The sequence below is a fragment of the Kogia breviceps genome, chromosome 4 (genome assembly GCF_026419965.1).
Source record: "Kogia breviceps isolate mKogBre1 chromosome 4, mKogBre1 haplotype 1, whole genome shotgun sequence".
Lineage (NCBI taxonomy): Eukaryota > Metazoa > Chordata > Mammalia > Artiodactyla > Physeteridae > Kogia > Kogia breviceps.
Genome location: NC_081313.1, coordinates 174,560,068 through 174,579,143, shown reverse-complemented (window position 1 = coordinate 174,579,143; position 19,076 = coordinate 174,560,068). Strand labels below are relative to the sequence as shown.

Here is a 19,076-nt window from a genome sequence, read left to right as displayed (position 1 = left end):
GTGCATCGATTGTCTCAACCCTGAAATGGGCCAATTATAATCTCATGGATTTTTTTGTTTTTGAGATTTAATTGAGTTTATGCAGAACAGCCATATAAGTGTATGCTGGGGATTTTTTGTTTGTTTTTTGTTTTGGCCTCACCACACGGCTTGTGGTATCTTAGTTCCACACGCACCACCCCCCGCCCCCCCGGGACGGAACCTGTGCACCCTGCAGTGGAAGTGAGGAATCCTAACCACTGGACCAACAGGGAATTCCCTATGCTACTGTTATTATGGGGGACTCACCCTAGCACCTCCCTCTACCTCCCTCACTGGAAGGGCATGGAGGCTGGTTTGACACCCTCATGGAGAGCTGAGGGTCCTGTAGTGTTGTGTGCATATTCATGATTTTGTGTGTGTGTGTGACTGTGGTGTTGGGGTGATAGAGTGTGGAGGTTTTCATGTGTCTTTGTAGTGTCTCAGAACTCAAGCAAAGGTGTGTAGGTTTGTGTGTGGCTGTGTGAGTGTAGGTCAGGGGTGGTCCCCATGTGTGTGTCAGTGTGAGCCAGGCCAGTTGGGACATTGGTTTGTGGGTGTCTTTGTGTGTTCACATGCCATTAGCTGCATGTGCTTCTGTGATTGTACCAGCTTCTGGGCGTTTGTGTGTGTGTAAGGCTGTGGAATTTGTCCCACAATTCTGAGGGCTGGGAGTAGGTGTGTCAACATTTCTTTGATGTTCCATGCAATAATGCAAGTGTAATTGCATGTCTGAACACCAGTGGATTGATGACTGTGTTTGTGACACCTCATGTGTTCCCAACTTGTGGATAAATGATTGTGTCCCACTGTGAAAACGCATGTGACTGTTACACCCCATATTGGTCTGTGTGTGGTTGTGTGTACCAGTGTGTGTCTGTGACTGTATGAATCTCTGACTTCATGTGTGCATGGCTGTGCTCATGGCACCCTGTGTGTCTCTGACTGTGTGTGCCTCTGTGTCCCAGCAATGGTATAAAGGTCTGACCATGCCAAGTCGAGGAATGGTCTCTGACGTTGTGGGACTCCACTGTGTAGTTGTGTCCAACCATTGGTATGTGTTTGTAACACTGTGTGTCTCTGACTGGTATGGGTGTGACTTGTATGGGTGCCCCCCACCATCGATGTGTCAGTGACAGTATATGACACTGTGTGTCTATGACGGTGCCTCAATATTGGTCGATTATGACTGTGTTGATCTGTCTGTGTGTGTGACAATGGTGTGGCATAGGGACATGCCTCTGTGTATGACTGTCCACCCAACCATACTGGGGGCTGTCGCTGTATTTGTAGCTCCCTGAGTGTATCTGTGTGTGGCTGTGTGTCTGATTTCCAGGGTCTACTCACGCTGGTTGTACCCACGAGTGTGTGTGAGAGACGCAGTGTCTGGGTCCCCGGATTTTACTTCTTCTCCCCTGTGTGTGGCAGACCTGTGATCCCCAGATAATTTCCTTGCCTCAGGGTATGGCAACACTGGAGATGGTGCAGCTGGCGTCTGCCCCGTTGGCTGTAGGAGCTGGGCCTCCGGGCAGAGGAGGTGCCCGAAGCGTAGACGTGGCCACAGCCACAGCTCAATAACCACCCCTACCCGTCTCTATGGCGGCCCCCCCCCACCCACCGTGGTTCAGCCTCCTGGCTTCGTCTTGCACCAAAGGAGCTCCTAGGCGCTCAGCCAGCGCGCGTTCAGCAGCCTCCTGCCAGCCTGGGAGCGCGTTTGGACTCACGCAGACTTGTCCAGTGGGACTCCAGGTGGTGCGGGGGCGGGGCTTGAGGGGCGGGGCCACGCGGAAGAGAGGGGCGGGGCCTAATTTGCCTTGCCCACTCCCCAGGTGTGTAGCCATCCTCCTCTCCCTGGCCATCAGTACCCTTTGCTGGTACAACCTGCTCTCTGTGGAGACAATCAACATCAACCTTACTCTGTAAGGGTCAGCTGGGCCCAAGTGGACATTCTCCACTTCACTCCATCCCTTTTCTAGGCTCCTCTAGGGATGGGGGAGTCGGCAGCATGGGGAAAGGGGCTGGATACTGCTGAGGATGTCCAGAGGAGGGAGAGATCCCTCCAGGAAGGTTCTCTGAGCGAGGCTGCCCCAGCTAAGGAGCCTCATGGGCCAGCCCACTGTCTGTCTTTACCTCAGCCCAGGCAGAGCCCAGACCTGGGCCTTGACCCCTCCATGCCAGACCCCCCAGCTGCCCTGTCCAGAGATGTCCAGAGTGGGGGTCCAGTGGTGCCCCCACTCCTCCCATCCCATGGACTGTGGCTGATGACTCTGGTGACCTGCTCTGTGGTAGATGGGGTCCAGCTGTGTGCGACTGGGGGTCACATTCCCTCAATCCCCTGTCCACTTCTGAACCCTGCTCCCTTCAGACCTGGCGGTGATTCTCCACAACAGGGATCAGTTGTTCCCGTGTTATCATGCAGTTTCTCTCTTCGGCTTCTCCTGCTTCTGTAAAGACCCTTGGAGACACCACCTCTCCCACTACCCTGCCCGCATGCGTTGAACATCTCCTGTGGGCTTGGTTACCATAAGCTCCAAGAGGACAGGAAGATTTTGGTTGTTTGTTTGGTGTGGTGTCCCCAGCATTAGGGACGGAGGCTGGAACACGGGAAGTGCTTAATAGATGTTAGCTACAAAAATGAGTAAACGAATGGGTGAATGTTCCTGAAGCTCACCCAAACCTTTAAAGCCTGCAAACGGTCCCTTGTGACAGCCCCATGTGACCGCCTTCGGCATGCCCGACTAATTACCCTGCCACTGCCTTCGCCCCTCTTTCTCCAGCCCCGGGACAGGCTGCATTACCTTGTAGAATTCTATGCCCATCTGTGTCTGTCACAGCTTTTTGTCAATTTTGGGCACTTGGGTCTGGGGGCCATGTGAGGGCCTTCCTGACCCTCTCTTGCATTCACCTTCCTCTCCTTCACTCCTGATATCCCCCCCCTTCTCCTGTCCACAGTTGGTTCCTGAGTATGGTGAGCTGCCCCCAAAGCTCACCAATGGCCTTGCTGGTGTGGCCATGGCTGGAGTCTATATAGCTGGCAACACTGTGATATGGTTCTAAAATTCGAGGGGTGATGACCTTGGCTATTGCGGTCCTGGACATCCTTAACATTCTATGGATATACCACATCCTGTCCGGGGCCTGAGGCTAGGGAACCTCTCAGAGTGCCCCAGAGCAGGGTGTGGGAAGGGATTGAAGCAATCTGGAAGAGCTTCCCTCAATCCTGCTGCAGCCTCAGACCCAGGACCAAAATAAGGGAAGCTCTGCATAGGGTCCTGAGGCTGTGCCCACCCCATCACGAGAAGGCTCAGAGTCACTCAACAAGCACTTATTGAGGGAATTCCCTGGCTGTCCAGTGGTTAGGACTCCACACGTTCACTGCCAGGGGCCCAGGCTCAATCCTTGGTCGGGGAACTTAGATTCCGCAGTCTGGGTGGTGCGGCAAAAAACGAAACAAGCAAACAAACAAAAAACCACACACACACACACACAAAACACAAGCATTTATTGAGAGCCTCCTTTGTATCAGGCACCGTTCTAAGTGTTGAGGAAAAGCAGTAAGCAAAACAAAAAAAGATTCCTGACCTGGGGTAGCTGGCATGCTCGTGGAGGAGACGGAAGAAAGACTCATGTTCTTTTCTTTCCTTTTTAAAAAATAATTAATTAATTATTTGTCTGTTTTTATTTTGGGCTGTGTTGGGTCTTTGTTACTGCACGCGGGCTTTCGGCGAGCGGGGGCTACTCTTCGTTGCGGTGCGCAGGCTTCTCATTGCGGTGGCTTCTCTTGTTGCAGAGCGCGGGCTCTTGGCGCGTGGGCTTCAGTAGTTGCGGCACATGGTCTCGGGCTCTAGAGCGCAGGTTCAGTAGTTGTGGCACACGGGCTTCGTTGCTCCGCGGCATGTGGGATCTTCCTGGACCAGGGCTCGAACCCTTGTCCCCTGCATTGGCAGGCGAATTCTTAACCACTGCGCCACCAGGGAAGTCCGAAAGACCCATGTTCTATAGAAATATTTTCATAACTATATGCAGCTTGAAAAAATATTAGGTGCAACTTCAGAACTGTTTAGGATATGATTTTGTCTATCATCTTGTGAATCTTCAGTGATTTTGAACATAGAACATGTAACCTTTTGTAATTAACAGCAATGTTTAGTCCCTTTTTTGCTTGTGTGTAGAGCTTGATTCTTTGTGTTCCGTGTATTAATTTAGGTATTTAGATTTATGCCTTCTGTCATTCTGCCATCTCAAACAAAGCATCAGAATACTTTCATTAATTCAACAAATTAATTGAAACAAATACGTGTTGTGTGCTAGATCCAGAAAGAAATATGAAATTAATTTGAAAAAGGAAAGGAAATTTAAGTTCCCCAAGTACTTAGAATCTGTTTCCAAGAAAGGGTATATTTTCATGAAGTAAAAATGTAAAATGCTACATGTAATTAACAAAAGGGCTGATATTAGTAAACAGATTAAGAATTGTTTAAAAAGAAATATTTTATAGCTTGAGCTGTGCATGGTGATTACATGGGTGTATATGTATATAAAGATTCACTGAGCTCTCGATTAAGATGTGTGCATTTTACTTTAAGTAATATCTAAATTAAAAATATTTTTAAACTGGGCTTCCCTGGTGGCACAGTGGTTGAGAGTCCGCCTGCCGATGCAGGGGACACGGGTTCGTGCCCCGGTCCGGGAAGATCCCGCATGCCGCAGGGTGGCTGGGCCCGTGAGCCATGGCCGCTGAGCCTGCGCGTCCGGAGCCTGTGCTCTGCAACGGGAGAGGCCACAACAGTGAGAGGCCCGCGTACCGGAAAAAAAATATATATATTTTTAAAGTGATAATTGATTCATTGAGCTATAATTTGTATACTTTTCTATATATATGATATACTTGTAAAGTCTATGTAAACACTTCACAACCATTAGGGTGGCCATTATCAAAAAAATAGAATCTAACAAGTGAAGAAGGTGAAATTCTTGTACACTCCTGGTGGGAATGTAAACTGGTTCAGCCACCATGGAAAACAGTATGGCAGTGCCTTAAAAAAATTAAAAATGGAATTACCATATGCTTCAGTAATTCCACTTCTGGGTATATGACTGAAAGCAGGGACTTGAACAGATAGACACACACCCATGTTCATAGCAGCATGATTCGCAATAGCCAAAACAACTCAACTGTCCAGCAGATGGATGGATAAACACAATATAGTATATACATACAATGGAATATTATTCAGCCTTAAGAAGGAAAGAAATTCTGACACATACTACAAATAGATAAACCTTAAGGACTTTATGCTAAGTGAAATAAACCAATCACAAAGGGACAAATACTGTATGAATCCACTTATATGAGGTACCTAGAGAGTAATCAAATTATCATGGAGACAGAAAGTAGAATGATGGTTGCCAGGAGTTGGGGGAGGGGGAGAGTGGGGAATTACTGTTTAATGGGGGCAGAGTTTCAGTCTTGGAAGATGAAAAAAGTTCTGGAGATGGATGGTGGTGATGGCTGCACAAAAACATGAATGTACTTAATATCACAGAATCGTACACTTAAAAATAGTACATTTTATGCTATGTGTTTTACCACAATTTTGAAAAAGTCTACTTAAAAATGATAAGTGATACAGAGAACAATGAATTAGAAAAAGGGAGGAGGTGCAAGAGGGGTTTGCAGTTTGAAACTGGCTGGTTAGGAGAAGGTGTCACTGAGCAGGTGATCTTTGAGTAAAGACCTGAAGGAGGTGAGTGAACCATCTGGAGATTTGGGGAACACTTTGGGCATAAGGAGCAAGTGCAAAGGCCTTTGGAGTGGAGTGAACTGAGGGAAATACGAGGAGGTCAGAGTGGAGTGGGGGGGGGGGCTCCTGGGCTCCCCCAGAAAGCCCTGGTTTTAGGCTATTTAATGACCCCAACAGATTAGCACATAAAATGGGGGGTTGGCAGTGGCAGAGGCTCCAGGCGACGACGTTTCTCCGCTCCCATAAAGCCACTTCTGCAATCTCTTGGCCTCCATGACACAGGGTGCTGGCAGGAGGACAGAAAGATACTCAACAGCCCTTAGGATGCCTCCACGACTCTGCGCAGCCGCAGCACATCTGCTATCGAGATTCCTGTGATTGGCCGATCTAAGAGGCTCTCCAGCCAATCAACTGCCGGTCCAGGAGGTCTTGCGCACCCTCCCCAGCACGTTGACAGCCACGTGGGCAGCTGCTGGGAGTGCTACTGCCCTCTGCTGGGCGTGCCCAGCTATAAGTAGGCGCAGTTCGATCTGCTTAGCTGGGTCTGGGTGAAGGCACGCGTGGGCGGTGGTGGGCTCACAAACCTGGCCGCAGCCTTTACAGCTCCCATTGTTCCTCTTCCTACTGAGGCAGTTGCGGCTCTCATTTTCTAATTTATCCTTCCAGAAGTAGTTGATTCAAACACAGACATGTACTTTTTTGGGGGGGGTATTTTTTTTTTTTAAACACAGAGCCCAGTAGTATGTGTGAAGCCCTGATGTAGACCCTTTAACATGCAGTCCTCAAAACAACTCAAAGAAAATAGCTTCACAGTGGAGGGTCCTGGCAGACATTACTTTAACCAAGGGGCCAAGGTAAACATCACCAGCAATAAGTCATAGTGACATCAGAAGCCCTTGGTATGGGAAGGGAACATCACCTTTCTGGGATCCTTCTCACTAACGCAAAATCCCCACTCTAATCAAGACAAACCAACTTGAGAGACAGGCTATAAAAAATTACTAACCAGTACTCTTCAAAAGTGTCAAGGTCGTGAAAGACTAAGGGACTGTCACAAACCAAGGAGTCTAAGAAAACATGACAACGAAATGCCATGAGGGATCTTGGGTTGGGTCCTGGAACAGAAGAAGGACATGAGTTTAAAAACTGAAGTCTGTAGTTTATTAATAGTATTGTGCCAAGGTTAATTTCTTGGTTTTGATAAGCGTACTATGGTTATGTAAGATGTCAACAGTAGGGGCAGCAGGGTGAAGGGTATTTGGGAACTCTCTGTGCTATTTGTTTTGCAACTTTTCTGTAAGCCTAAAATTATCTCCAAACAAAAAGTTAAAAAGAAACAAGCCTACTGAAGCAGAAACTATTAATATGCCCATTTTCCAGAGGAGGAAACTCAACAACAGAGACGTTAAGACACCTGCCCAAGATCACACAGCCAGGAAGCACCAGGGTATGCCCTAAACCCATGGAATACGGATCCAGAGCCCCCCCCCAACACACACTCTTAACCACAGCACCACAGTGCCTTTATTTAATTGAAACAAAGTGCTGCATATTCTGCTGTCATCTTTGTCTATCTCATGTGTTCCCTGTTGATAGATCTACTGGGTGACTTGTTATTAAAAGACCACTTCAATAAATGTGATTCTTCATACCTACACTTGTACCTCTTAGGAATATTCTAAAAAAGAGATTTGCTGGTTCAGAAGGTGTATTACATAGGTAGGGTTCTCCAGAAAAACAAAAAAAAATTATGTACATATACATATATATTGATATATATGAGAGAGACGATTTATTATAAGGAATTGACTTATGTGATTATGGAGGCTGAGAAGTCCAAGTCCAAGATCTGCAGTTGGCAAGCTGGGGACCCAGGAGAGGAGATGATGTAGTTCCAGTCCAAGAACAAAGGTCTGAGAACCAGGAGCATCAATGGTATAAGTTCCAGTCCAAGAGCTGGCAGGCTTGAGACGAAAGAAAAGCTGGTGTGTTTCAGTTCCAGTCTGAAGGCAGGAAAAGACCCATGTCCCAGCTCAAGGCAGTCGGGCAGGAGGAGTTTCTTCTTACTGGACGGGGGAATCAGCCTTTTTGTTCTATTCAAGCCTCCAAGTGATCTGATGAAGCCCATCCATATTGGGGAGGGCAATCTGTTTTACTCAGACTGCAAATTCAAATATTAATCTCATCCAAAAACACTCCTGAAGACATACCCAGAATAATGTTTGACCAAGTATCTGGGCACCCCCTGGCCCAGTTGACTTGACATGTAAAAGTAACCACCAGAAAAAGTTAGGACACTTATCATGTTGAAAGCTATCAACAAACTGCCCATACCCATCACCGATGTTCCCTAAGCCTCCCCAGCATTTGTTGTTATGAGGTGTTCTGATTTTTTGCCAATCCAGGCCACTCTTTTATTTTTATTTTTTTCATTTTTTTTGGCCACGCCATGCGGCATGCAGGATCTTAGTTCCCCGACCAGGGATCAAACCCGCGCCCCCTGCAGTGGAAGCACAGACGTTTAACCACTGGACCACCAGGGAAGTCCTGTGGAGGGGGCTTTTAATTTTTCAAATTTTATTATTATTTTTTAAAATTTATTTATTTATTTTTGGCTGCGTTGGGTCTTCCTTGCTGCATGTGGGCTTTCTCTGGTTGCAGCGAGTGGGGGCTACTCTTCGTTGTGGTGCACAGGCTTCTCATTGCGGTGGCTTCTCTTGTTGCAGAGCACGGGCTCTAGGGCACGCAGGCTTCAGTAGTTGTGGCACGCGGGCTCAGTAGTTGTGGCTCGCAGGCTCTAGAGCACGAGCTCAGTTGTTGTGGCGCACGGGCTTAGTTGCTCCGCAGCGTGTGGGATCTTCCCGGACCAGGGCTCGAACCCATGTCTCCTGCATTGGCAGGTGGATTCTTAACCACTGTGTCACCAGGGAAGTCCGAGGGGGCTTTTTAAAAATCTCTTGTTCAAATGGAAGTTTTTATGGAGGCAGACGTCTGTACCCACTGTCAGGTGCAAACACTTAAGTGAATAGCTCCCTCCTGCCCATCCTCTCACAGTCTGGGGGTGTGGGATACAATACGTTAGAGCAGGTGGTCAGGGAGGGCCTCTCTGAAGAGGGGACATCTGAGCAGAGGAAATGAGGGAGAGGGCTCACAGGCATCTTGTGGAAATGTGCCGAGGCAGAAGGGACTATAAATATGAGAGTGCCCTTGGGCACTCAGGAAGTACATGTGGAAGGATGTGGAAGCAGCAGGAGCAGCGTGAGCCTGGGAGAGTGACTTGGTTTCTCTGAACCTTTTCCTTATCTATGAAAGGGTCTAAGGGACTTCCCTGGCGGTCCAGTGGTTAAGACTCTGTGCTTCCAAAGCAAGGGGCTCCGGTTGATCCCTGGTGGGGCAACTAAGATCCCACATGCCCCACCGCCCCACCCCAATCCCCCCCCAAAAGGGGTCTAAGACTTTCCCCCTCAAGAGGGTGGTGGTGAGGATTAAGTGAGATTGTGCCTGGCACAGTGCCTGGCATGGAGTGAGCCCTCCAGAAACAGAAGGCATCTGGGGAAGGGAGAGCTAGGTAGGCGGTGGGTTTGGGGGCGCTGGCAGACACGGTCTGCCAAGATAGGCAAGTGAAGGGGGTGAGACTCTGCCGGACACAGGAGCAGAGGTGTGTGTGTGTGTGTGTGTGTGTGTGTGTGTGTGTGTGTGTGTGTGTGTGTGTGTTAGTTCTGCGAGTCAGAAAGTTTCTGGGGGAATCTCCTAAGATTGAGGAAAGGCAGAGCTTTTCCTTTATGACTGTCCTGGACTCTTCGAGAAAAGAAACTCTATTCCTTACTAAAGCCCATCCTTCTCATTTAGATGGCAAACTGAGGCACAGAGGGGCTGCGGCCTAGAAAGCGCCAAATAGGAGCTGAGACGGGGGTCTGCACACCGGGCAGCCAGTGATGGGGGAGTCCCCTGGGGCTGGGGCCTCGGGATGGGATCAGTCCCCTCTCTCCGCCTCTACCCCCATCCATCAGACAGAAACAGAGAGACACAGAGAAAAACGGTGACCAAGAGGCGCGGAACAGTTTGAAACTGAGACGCAGAGACGGCGAGATAAAGAGAGAGGAGACATGGGGACAGAGAGAAACACAGAGACAGGGAGATGGACAGATTCATAGAGACGCAGAGAGAGACAAAGGCTGAGACCGAAAAAGGCTAGGCGACGCTGAGAGACGGGCACAGAACGACCAAAAGACATTTCAAGAGATACAGACACCGACCCAGAACTGGAGGGACAAACGGACCCAAAAAGGGCTGCCCCCTAGGGAGACCCCGGGCTGCCCCGTCTGGGGGCAAGCCAAGTGCTCCCCCACCCCGCCCCCGTCGTGCCTGGGCAGTGACTTCAGAGCCGGCGCGGATTCTATAAATGGCCAAGCGATAGCGGGCCGGGGGGCGGGGGCCGAATGAGTCAGCGCGTTGCGTCATCGCCGCCTGTTTGCCGCCAGGCCCCGCCCCCTCCCTCTTGGTCCGCCAGGGGGCGCCGGCCGAGAGCTAGCCGAGGCGCGGGTCCTCTCATGCGCAGTAGCGACCTGCGGCCCGCTGCGGGCCGCTCAGCGTGGGCAGGATTCAGCAATCTACGCGTTTGAATCCTGGCTCCGTCACCCTGGAGCTGCGTGACTCCTGGCAGTCGGCTTCACCTCTCTGTGCAACATTTAGACCCCACATCATAAGGCTGCTGTGAGGAATGAGTTAACAGATCCAAAGCACTCAGTACGTAGTAGGAGCTAATTACTCATTTTATGTATTTTAGCGTATCTTCAATATACCATTACACGCTATCAACTTGTCGGTAGTTGCCTTAGCCCAGTCGTTCTCAAATGGGAGCGATCTGCTGCCGACCCCTCCCCCCCGCAGCTTTCCAAGGGACATTTGGCAACCGCTGGAGACATTCCTGTTTGTCAAGGCTAAGGTGGGGCGGGGGGAAGGGAGGAACGACTTCCCTGGCGGTCCAGTGGTTAAGACCCCCTAGGGGGTTTGGGTTCGATCCCTGGTCGAGGAACTAAGATCCCGCATGCCATGCGGTGCGGCCAAAACAAAACAAAAAAGACTAAGGTGAGGGGGGGCGTTGCTTCTGGCACTGAGTAGGTAGAGGCTGGGGATGCTGCTGAAAGTTCTGCAATGCCCAGGACAGACCCCCGCCCCCACGATGAATTATCCAGCCGGGATGTCAACAGTAGCAAGATTGAGAAACCCTGCCTTAGCCTCATAGCATTAGGGGCAGCGGCCCGGGTTCAAATTCTGCTCTGTCACTAGTGAGCTGTGTGACACTGGGAAAGGGATTCCACACCCCCGTGCCTCGGTTTCCCCATCTGTAAAGTGCATATAATAGCAGCACCCACTTCTGAGGGTGTTGTGAGGTATGAGTGGATACATGTACAGCATTTGGACCAGGGTCTAACATAAGGGCTGTTGTCATTATTAGTACATCACGGCTGTGCCCTTAGCATGTGGCCAGCAAATTGCATGCCCTTGATGTATCATTAGTGTATGATATGGTTGCTGACATGTTATCCAAGTGTCACTAACATGGCCTAAACATACATGGCATGACGTGGGCATGTCATCCACCCCTATGGTACAGGGGTGAGATCTGGACAGGCAGGGCTGCTTGCAGGTGTTCCCTCCAGGCCAGCCTGGCTGGGACAGGAATATATGGGGGTGTCCCTGGCCTGGAACCCACTAACACAGCCACTCCGTGGTTCAGGAAACCCACAGGTGGATGGGGAGGGTGAGATCCAGGGTCTCTGCTCCCCCAGGTGCTTTTGAGGGGATGGAGGGGACAGAAGTGGGGTACCAGATTCTCAGCAGAAATACTGCTATTCCCTGTCCTTCCCTGGGCCAGGCACTGCCCTGGGCATATTGGAGGCATTATTTTTTGGCTGTGCCGCCCGGTTTGCGGAATCTGAGTTCCCTGACCAGGGACTGAACCCGTGCCTCCTGCAGTGGAAGCACAGAGTCTTAACCACTGGACCACCAGGGAAGTCCCAGGCATTATTTCTCCTGATCTTCACAACACCGTCATGAGCAGGCACTATCATTAGTCTGTTTTACAGATGTGGCAACAGAGGCTCAGAGAGGGGAAGGGGCTGGCCTACATTTATAGACTATTGGTGTCTGGACTTAAAACCAGGGTGGCGCTCCACAAACTACCACAGGTGGTAGTCCTGCCTTAAGACAGGAGAGAAACGAAGAAAGATGACCTCAGAGATGTGGGGAGATGGCCTCAGAGACAGACACAAAGAGACCAGGAGACCCAGCCAGAGGCCTAATGAGCAGTGGGGAGTGGGGAAAGGTTGGTCTCTGTCTGGCCAAGCTGCCCGCCGCCCCAAAAAAGAATAACCCAGGCCGCCCCCCTAGGTGGAAACAATGACACAATCAGCTCCCAATACCAAGGCCCTGACATCACGAAGGGGGGCTGGCCAAGGTGGGGGGCGCCCCGCCCCTTGGCAGGCCTCTGTGGCCAATGGGACGGCCTTGGAAGAGGCCCGGGCCGCCTCCCGAGCTTCAAAAACATGTGAGGAGGGAAGAGGGTGCAGACGGAGCTTCAGCTGCTGCCGCCTTCTTCAGAGCTGCTGCCACCGCTGTCCACCATCAGCCAGCATGTCCTCTGCTCACTTCAACCGAGGCCCCGCCTACGGGCTGTCAGCTGAGGTCAAGAACAAGGTAGGGCTGCAGGGCCTCCCCCTGACCTGGCCCACTTGCCCTGCCAGGCCAGAGGCTCCACACTTGGGGTTCCCTGGACCCCCTTCCTGCGTATCCCATATGACTTGGAACCTGAGAGAGAAAAACGACGAGTATGGGGCAGGGGCTGCTTTCCTCCCTGGCTTGAGCATCCCAGAGCCCTCAGCTCCTGTTGGGGTGTGAAATGGGGAGCATGCAGGCAATCACAGGTAAACTGAGGCGCTTGGCCCATTGTGCAACTCCACTTGATTAGAGTCTCCTGTTAACCCTTTTTGTTTCTGGGGGTCTGGGGGAGGACTTGATTTTGCCCCCACCCCATAGCCTGACAAAGAGTTTGCGGAGTGCTCCAGAGCTGGGGTTCCTGGGAGGTGAGGCCCCAAGGTGCTGGAGATCGTGAAGGAAACGGAGACAGCTGGGGATGGGCAGAGAGTGGGCATTAGGGACAAAGCAGGGGTCTCCTAATTCCGGGGGTGGGAGGACATGGGGACATCGCCTTCATGCTATGGATGGGTAAACTGAGGTTCAGAAAGAAGAGGCAAGTAGCTCAGGTCCTATATAAGAGAGATTCAGAACTGAGCCCCTGAACTTGCGGCCCGAGCCCCCCATGGGATCAGCTTCTCCAGGGCAGCGAGCTTGAAGTCCCCAACCCACTGGAACAATCCCTTGAGCGCTGCCCGGGGAGGAGTCCCAGCCCCATTTGACAGAGGGCAACACTGAGGCTCAGGGTGGCTTTTCCCAGGGTTCCACAGGCAGGAAATGGGGAGCTGGGATTGGGAACCTGGGTCGGGGGGATCCTCGGGGGCTGGAGGAGGGGGCGGGTGCTCGGGCAGGAGACAGATCCCAGCGTCGCCCCCCCTCCCCCCAGCGCCTGCCCAGGAGCCGAAGCGGAGCCGCCGCGCCATATAAGGCGGCCTCGGGAGCCCGGCCCGCGGGGCCGCGCTATATAAGGGCCGGTTTGCTTTATAAAGCCGAGCTGATGGGGAGGGGGGCGGCAAGGCCGGGGCCAGGTGAGGGGGCCGTCCTCTCCCCTTTCCCCTCCCCCAGGAGAAGGGGCGACCGGGTCTCCCCGGGGCCCGGAGCCTGTCTGGGCTGGGGTAGAGAGTTCTGGGGAAACGGAGGCGGGGCAAAGTGGGAGAGGAGAGGTGAGGGAGAGACGCAGAGATACTGGAAGCCTGAGACTTGAGAGGGACGGATGGGGGAGGGTGAGCCCGGAGCAAGATAAGACTGAGACAGGGATGGAGAGGCGGAGAGACAGCTGAGCCCCATCCTCACCCGAGGCAGGGAACCTGGAGTCCGAGAGATGGAGAGAGACCTATGAAAGCAGAGATGGACAAGCTATGAGCCCCACCCGCAGCCGGACACGAAGAGATGGGGACAGGATGACAGGGCCTAGGAAAGACAGACAGAGCTGGGAGAGAGACTGAGGACATCGTGCCATGGGGAGAGAGACAGAGAAATACAGACATGCATGGGGCCAGGAATAAGGCAAAGACAGGCCCTCGCCCCGAGCCAGAGAGGGGGCCCCAGGGATGAGGACCTGGAGAGACACTGAGACAGAGATGTAAGACAGAGCAGTCCCCTGCAAGGCGGCATCCGGGGGGCACCTCCTTAGGGCTCCTCCTCCCCTGCCTGAAGCTCCCAGGATGGGGGCAGGGCCAGGGGAAACTAAACCCCAAGTTTGGTCTGGAGGGGGAACCAAGAGGCCAGGCGCCGCCCCCCAGCTCTGAGTATCTCGTTCTCCACCCCTTAATCCACATTCTGTGGTGCCAAACCTCAGAATGCCTGGAATGGCCCCCTGGGCAGGTGCCACCTCAACACTGGCCCTCAGCACCCCCCCCCCCAACTGGACATCGGGACAGAACTGCCTTAGTTGGGAAGGGACGAGAGAAGAGATCAGACCTAGGGAATCTTGGATTGGGCCTGGGAGCCAACCCTGCTCCCCGCTGCGTCCTCACCACCTTCTCTGTGTCCCCCACCGCCAGCTGGCCCAGAAGTATGATCACCAGCGGGAACAGGAGCTTCGAGAGTGGATCGAGGGGGTGACAGGGCGCCGCATCGGCAACAACTTCATGGACGGCCTCAAAGACGGCATCATTCTTTGCGAGTGAGTGGGGCGCTCACGACTCAGACCCTGCCTTGGGCTGCCCCCAACCCCGCATCTCTACTACCTGAGCCCCTCAAATGACCAAGAGCTCAGAGCTGGATTGGGCACTTAATATCTGATACCTTTGTTTTGAGGTATCAGATATAATCACTGTGCCCACTTAACAGTAAAGAAAACTGAGCCTCAGGTAAAACACGTCGCCCAAAGTCCCACGCTGTTCCAACAGAAATGACTTCCGAATCTAGTCTGAACAGCCACGCATACGGGGCAGCCACATGTATGGTCTCTAGAGTGCCAAGAAAGGGAGGTCACGGCGAAAAGGCACTGGGCCACATCAGCTGTCCACTGCTGGCTTGGTGACCTGAGGGATGTGCCACAGTAATTTAAGTGGGACCTCATCTCCTCCCCCTCTCAGAACCTAATCACTGAGGGAGAGGAAAAGCCTCAACAGCTCCCAAGCCCCGATTCCAGATTCCACCTCCTAGATTTCACTGCAACCCTATTTCTGGGCGGGGCCTGAGCCCAGCTGGGGTCCTGTCTCTTTCTCTGAGTTTGACCCAGGGCAGGGTGACCCTAAGAGCCAGAGCTTGTGCTAGGGAAGCTTCCCGAAGGCACAGCGTTACCAAGCCCTAGCTGCTGGAAAGAGAGGGGCTGGGGGATGTTGTTCTACCATATCCAAGGAATAGGGGGACGGTCTGGTGTCCCAGGCCTTAAAGAGTGCAGGGCCACCCACCCATTTATGGAGGAGGTGCATTTATGGAGCACCTGCTGCGTGCCAGCCAGGTCTAGGCACTGGGGATAGCGAACAAAACAGACTCGACTTGGGGCGCTTACAGAGCTTTAGTCCTGGTGGGGGTGATTGAACAAATAATTGATGAAATAATCACATACTTGCCTGTGGTGGGAAATGCCATGAGGAAGAGTCAAGCTGGGAGGGATGGGGGGGGGGCGTGGGGCGTGGGGTGAAGTGTTGCTGGTTTGTACAAAATGGTCTGGGAGGTCTTTCTGGAGAGGTACTATTGAAGCAGAATCTTGGATGAAGTGAGGGAAGTTGCCGGCAGGACATCTTAGGGAAGAGTGGGCCAGGCGGCGGGGACAGCCAGTGCAAAGGCCCTGGGGTGGGAGCATGCCTCAGTGATCGGGGCAAGTGGAGGGAGTTAGCTGGGGGCCAGATGGTACACGGCCTCTTCGTCCTTCATGCTGTGGAGTTAGGCTTTTATTCTCAAGGCGATAGGAAACCATGGGAGTGCTTTGAACTGGGGGGTAACTGGAAATTTTTTTTTAATTGAAGTATAGTTGATTTAGAGTTGTGTTAATTTCTGCTGTACAGCAAAGTTATACAAGGTCCTACTGTATAGCACAGAGAACTATATTTAATATCCTAGGATAAACCGTAACGGAATTGTTTTAAGAAGGCCATTTTAGCCATGGGATGACAAGCATCCGGAGGGGATGAAGTGGAAGCTGGGAGCCCAAGGGGAGGTCAAGGCAAGAGCCCAGGAAAGAGACACTGGTGGCTCAGAGCAGGGCGGAGGTGGCCTTCTGGAAGTCTTCAGCAGGCAGAGTAAAAGGAATTGCTGAGGGATGGAATGTGGGGGTGAGAGAGAGGGAGAGGAGAGTCAAGGGCGGCGGAGGGCTTTGTCAGAGACCTGGAGGGCTGGGTTTACTGAGCCGGGAAGGATGGAGGGAGTTCTGTGGGGGGGAAGTGGGTGTCAGGAGTCCAGGTAGGGTGAATTTGATTTGAGACACCCATGTGGGGAGCTGGAATGGAGAGTAAGAGGTGGGCTGCAGGAAGATGTTGGGGAGTTGTTGGCATATGAATGGCATTTAAAGTCAAGAGAGGACTTCCCTGGCCGTCCAGTGGTTCAGACTCTGCGCTTCCACTGCAGGGGGCACGGGTTCGATCCCTGGGCGAGGAACTAAGATCCCACATGTCGCGCAGCGTGGCCAAAAAAAAAAAAAAAAAAAGCCAAGAGACTGGATGAGATCAAGGGGGTGAGTGTAGCTAGAGAAGAGGCCCCAGTTCTGAGCTGCGGGCTCTCCGAGGTGTAGCAGTTCGCAGAAGAAAAGAAGATTGAAACATGGTCACGAGCGAGGCAGGTGCACCCAGGAGACTCCCCTACACCCTCCATCGGGAGACTTTCAGACCTGAACGAGTCTAGCTCCCCGAGGCTGGTCTCCCATCTGGGTCCTGCCTGTGTGTGCGGATGGTCTGTGGTGGGGCTGCAGCTGGGGGCTGACTGTCGCGGGAAACAGAAAAAGGGATACTGCCCACTGACTGTCATCCTGACCCCTTGTCCCGCTGGGCTGGGCTTGGGTGGGTGCAGTAGGGGTCCCCTTCCTCAGCGCCCTCCCCTGCTCCCTGCAGGTTCATCAATAAGCTCCAGCCAGGCTCTGTGAAGAAGGTTAATGAGTCCACCCAGAATTGGCACCAGGTGAGCCCAGACTCTCTTAACTCTTTCGATCCCTGGCCCGTAGCCCCTTAGAGCTCCACCCAGACCCCCCCCCACTCCCCTCCCACCCCTGACCGCCCCCGGCTCCCCTCCCAGCTGGAGAACATCGGCAACTTCATCAAGGCCATCACCAAGTACGGGGTGAGGCCCCACGACATCTTTGAGGCCAACGACCTGTTCGAGAACACCAACCATACCCAGGTGCAGTCCACCCTCCTGGCTCTGGCCAGCATGGTGAGCGTGGCTGAAGGGTGGGCGTGGGGCCGGGGGGCTGCGGGCGCTCGGGGCTGGGATGCGGGTGGAGCCACTTGTGCCCCCTGAGCCCCGCGTGGGTGGGAAGGGGAAAGCACGTGCTGCTCAGGGTCTCCGAGGGGACGGTGCGGCCCAGGGGCTTCCTTGTCAGTCCCTGCCCGCCTCGCCCCCCCCAGGCCAAGACGAAAGGGAACAAGGTGAACGTGGGAGTGAAATACGCAGAGAAGCAGGAACGGAAATTTGAGCCAGAGAAGCTAAGGGAAGGGCGGAACATCATCGGGCTGCAGGTACTGCCTCTTCTTCACCCGGGTCTCACCGCTGAGCTGAGCCGAGGGTCGGGGAGTGGAGGAAGCTGGGAGGGCACCCCGGCCCCTGCAGGCTTTGGCGGGGCGGGGTGGTGGCGGCAGGATGTTTGGCCTTTACTAGACTACACGCTTGGCATTTTCCCATACCCTAACTCGCTCCTCCGACAGCTGTAGGGGGTGGGTACTGTTATCAGCATACCCTTTATACAGACGGGAAGTCTGAGGCCTGGAGAAGATAGCTTACTTGCCAGGATTGCCCACGTGATGAGTGGCCGGGCTGGAACTTGAACCCTGGAGGTCAGGCTACCTATCAGTCGTGTGACCCACCTTCTCTGGGCCTCAGTTTCCAGTCTGTAGCCTGAGGGTGGAAACAGTGCCTCATGAGAGGGCCATGTGAGTGTCTGCTGACGTGAGTTACATCTCGCGGCCCACCCGTGAGATTTGTAAGCCTCGGGGTGATTCTCCTTCTGGCTCCCTAGATGGGCACCAACAAGTTTGCCAGCCAGCAGGGCATGACAGCCTACGGCACCCGGCGCCACCTCTACGACCCCAAGCTGGGCACAGACCAGCCCCTGGACCAGGCCACCATCAGCTTGCAGATGGGCACCAACAAGGGAGCCAGCCAGGTGTGTGGGGGGCCGTGGGGCGGGCTGGTGGGGCTGTGCCCCTCGCCGTCCCCTCGGCCTGACCGCGCTGCCCTCCGCAGGCCGGCATGACTGCTCCCGGGACCAAGCGGCAGATCTTTGAGCCGGGGCTGGGCATGGAGCACTGCGACATGCTCAATGTCAGCCTGCAGATGGGGAGCAACAAGGGGGCCTCGCAGCGGGGCATGACGGTGTACGGGCTGCCCCGCCAGGTCTACGACCCCAAGTACTGCCTGACGCCCGAGTACCCGGAGCTGGGCGAGCCTGCCCACGACCACCACCCGCACAACTACTACAACTCCGCCTAGGGCCCTGGGCCTCCCGCCTTCCCCCGGGGAGGCCAGCTGCTGCTCTTGGCAGGGCCCAGCCCGGCCCGCCGACCCCCTCCCTCTGCATGGCTCCTCCAGCCCCCTGGCACCTGCCTACAGGGTTAGCGTTTGGGGGGGGCAGACTTGGGGGGGCCTGTGGCGGGGGAAAGGGGGCTCCTCCCTGGGTCCAACATAGAGCCGGGTGTTCCCGACAGCACCCAAAGGACGCACTGAGCAAAGCTACCCCGCTGTGCCCCACTCCCCACAGGTGGGTCCCCCCAGGACAAGAAGGCCCCCCAAGCGAAGCCCCCAGAGCCCAGGCTCGCCCCCCTCCCCCATTCCCACAGTGGGAGCAAACTGCATGCCCAGACCCCCAGCGGACACACGCGGTTTGGTTTGCAGCTGGCGTTAAGGGATGTGACAGCGGTGTTTGTAACGCGAGCACTTTCTTTTTCTACTTCACTGGAGCACAATAAATGGCTGTAAAGTCATCTGAGGACTCAGGGCTGCTCTGTCACAGAGGCTGTGTGG

The 19,076-nt window shown here is 53.6% G+C and overlaps 1 protein-coding gene across 2 annotated transcripts; it reads left to right on the top strand.

The window, feature by feature from the left end:
• Positions 1-12,291: 12,291 nt before the first annotated feature.
• On the top strand, positions 12,292-19,036 carry CNN1 (calponin 1). 2 transcript variants are annotated; one of them, XM_059059790.2, is made up of 7 exons: positions 12,292-12,461; positions 14,462-14,583; positions 16,952-17,018; positions 17,133-17,270; positions 17,465-17,575; positions 18,073-18,219; positions 18,300-19,036. In XM_059059790.2, the coding sequence occupies exons 1-7, from the start codon at positions 12,399-12,401 to the stop codon at positions 18,543-18,545; spliced, it is 894 nt and encodes a 297-aa protein (XP_058915773.1). In that variant the 5' UTR covers positions 12,292-12,398; the 3' UTR covers positions 18,546-19,036. The 2 variants fall into 2 exon arrangements, with proteins under 2 accessions (XP_058915773.1, XP_066888821.1); XM_067032720.1 differs by having other exon boundaries at positions 12,303-12,461; positions 17,133-17,237.
• The last annotated feature ends 40 nt before the right edge of the window (positions 19,037-19,076 follow it).

What these genes read in the sequence shown, in the direction of transcription:
- CNN1 (XM_059059790.2), top strand. Translation starts at nt 12,399, where the DNA reads ATGTCCTCTGCTCACTTCAACCGAGGCCCCGCCTACGGGCTGTCAGCT. An exon ending in CAGCTGAGGTCAAGAACAAG is followed by an intron (nt 12,462 to 14,461) that starts GTAGGGCTGCAG and finishes CCCCACCGCCAG; the next exon opens with CTGGCCCAGAAGTATGATCA. An exon ending in GGAACATCATCGGGCTGCAG is followed by an intron (nt 17,576 to 18,072) that starts GTACTGCCTCTT and finishes CTGGCTCCCTAG; the next exon opens with ATGGGCACCAACAAGTTTGC.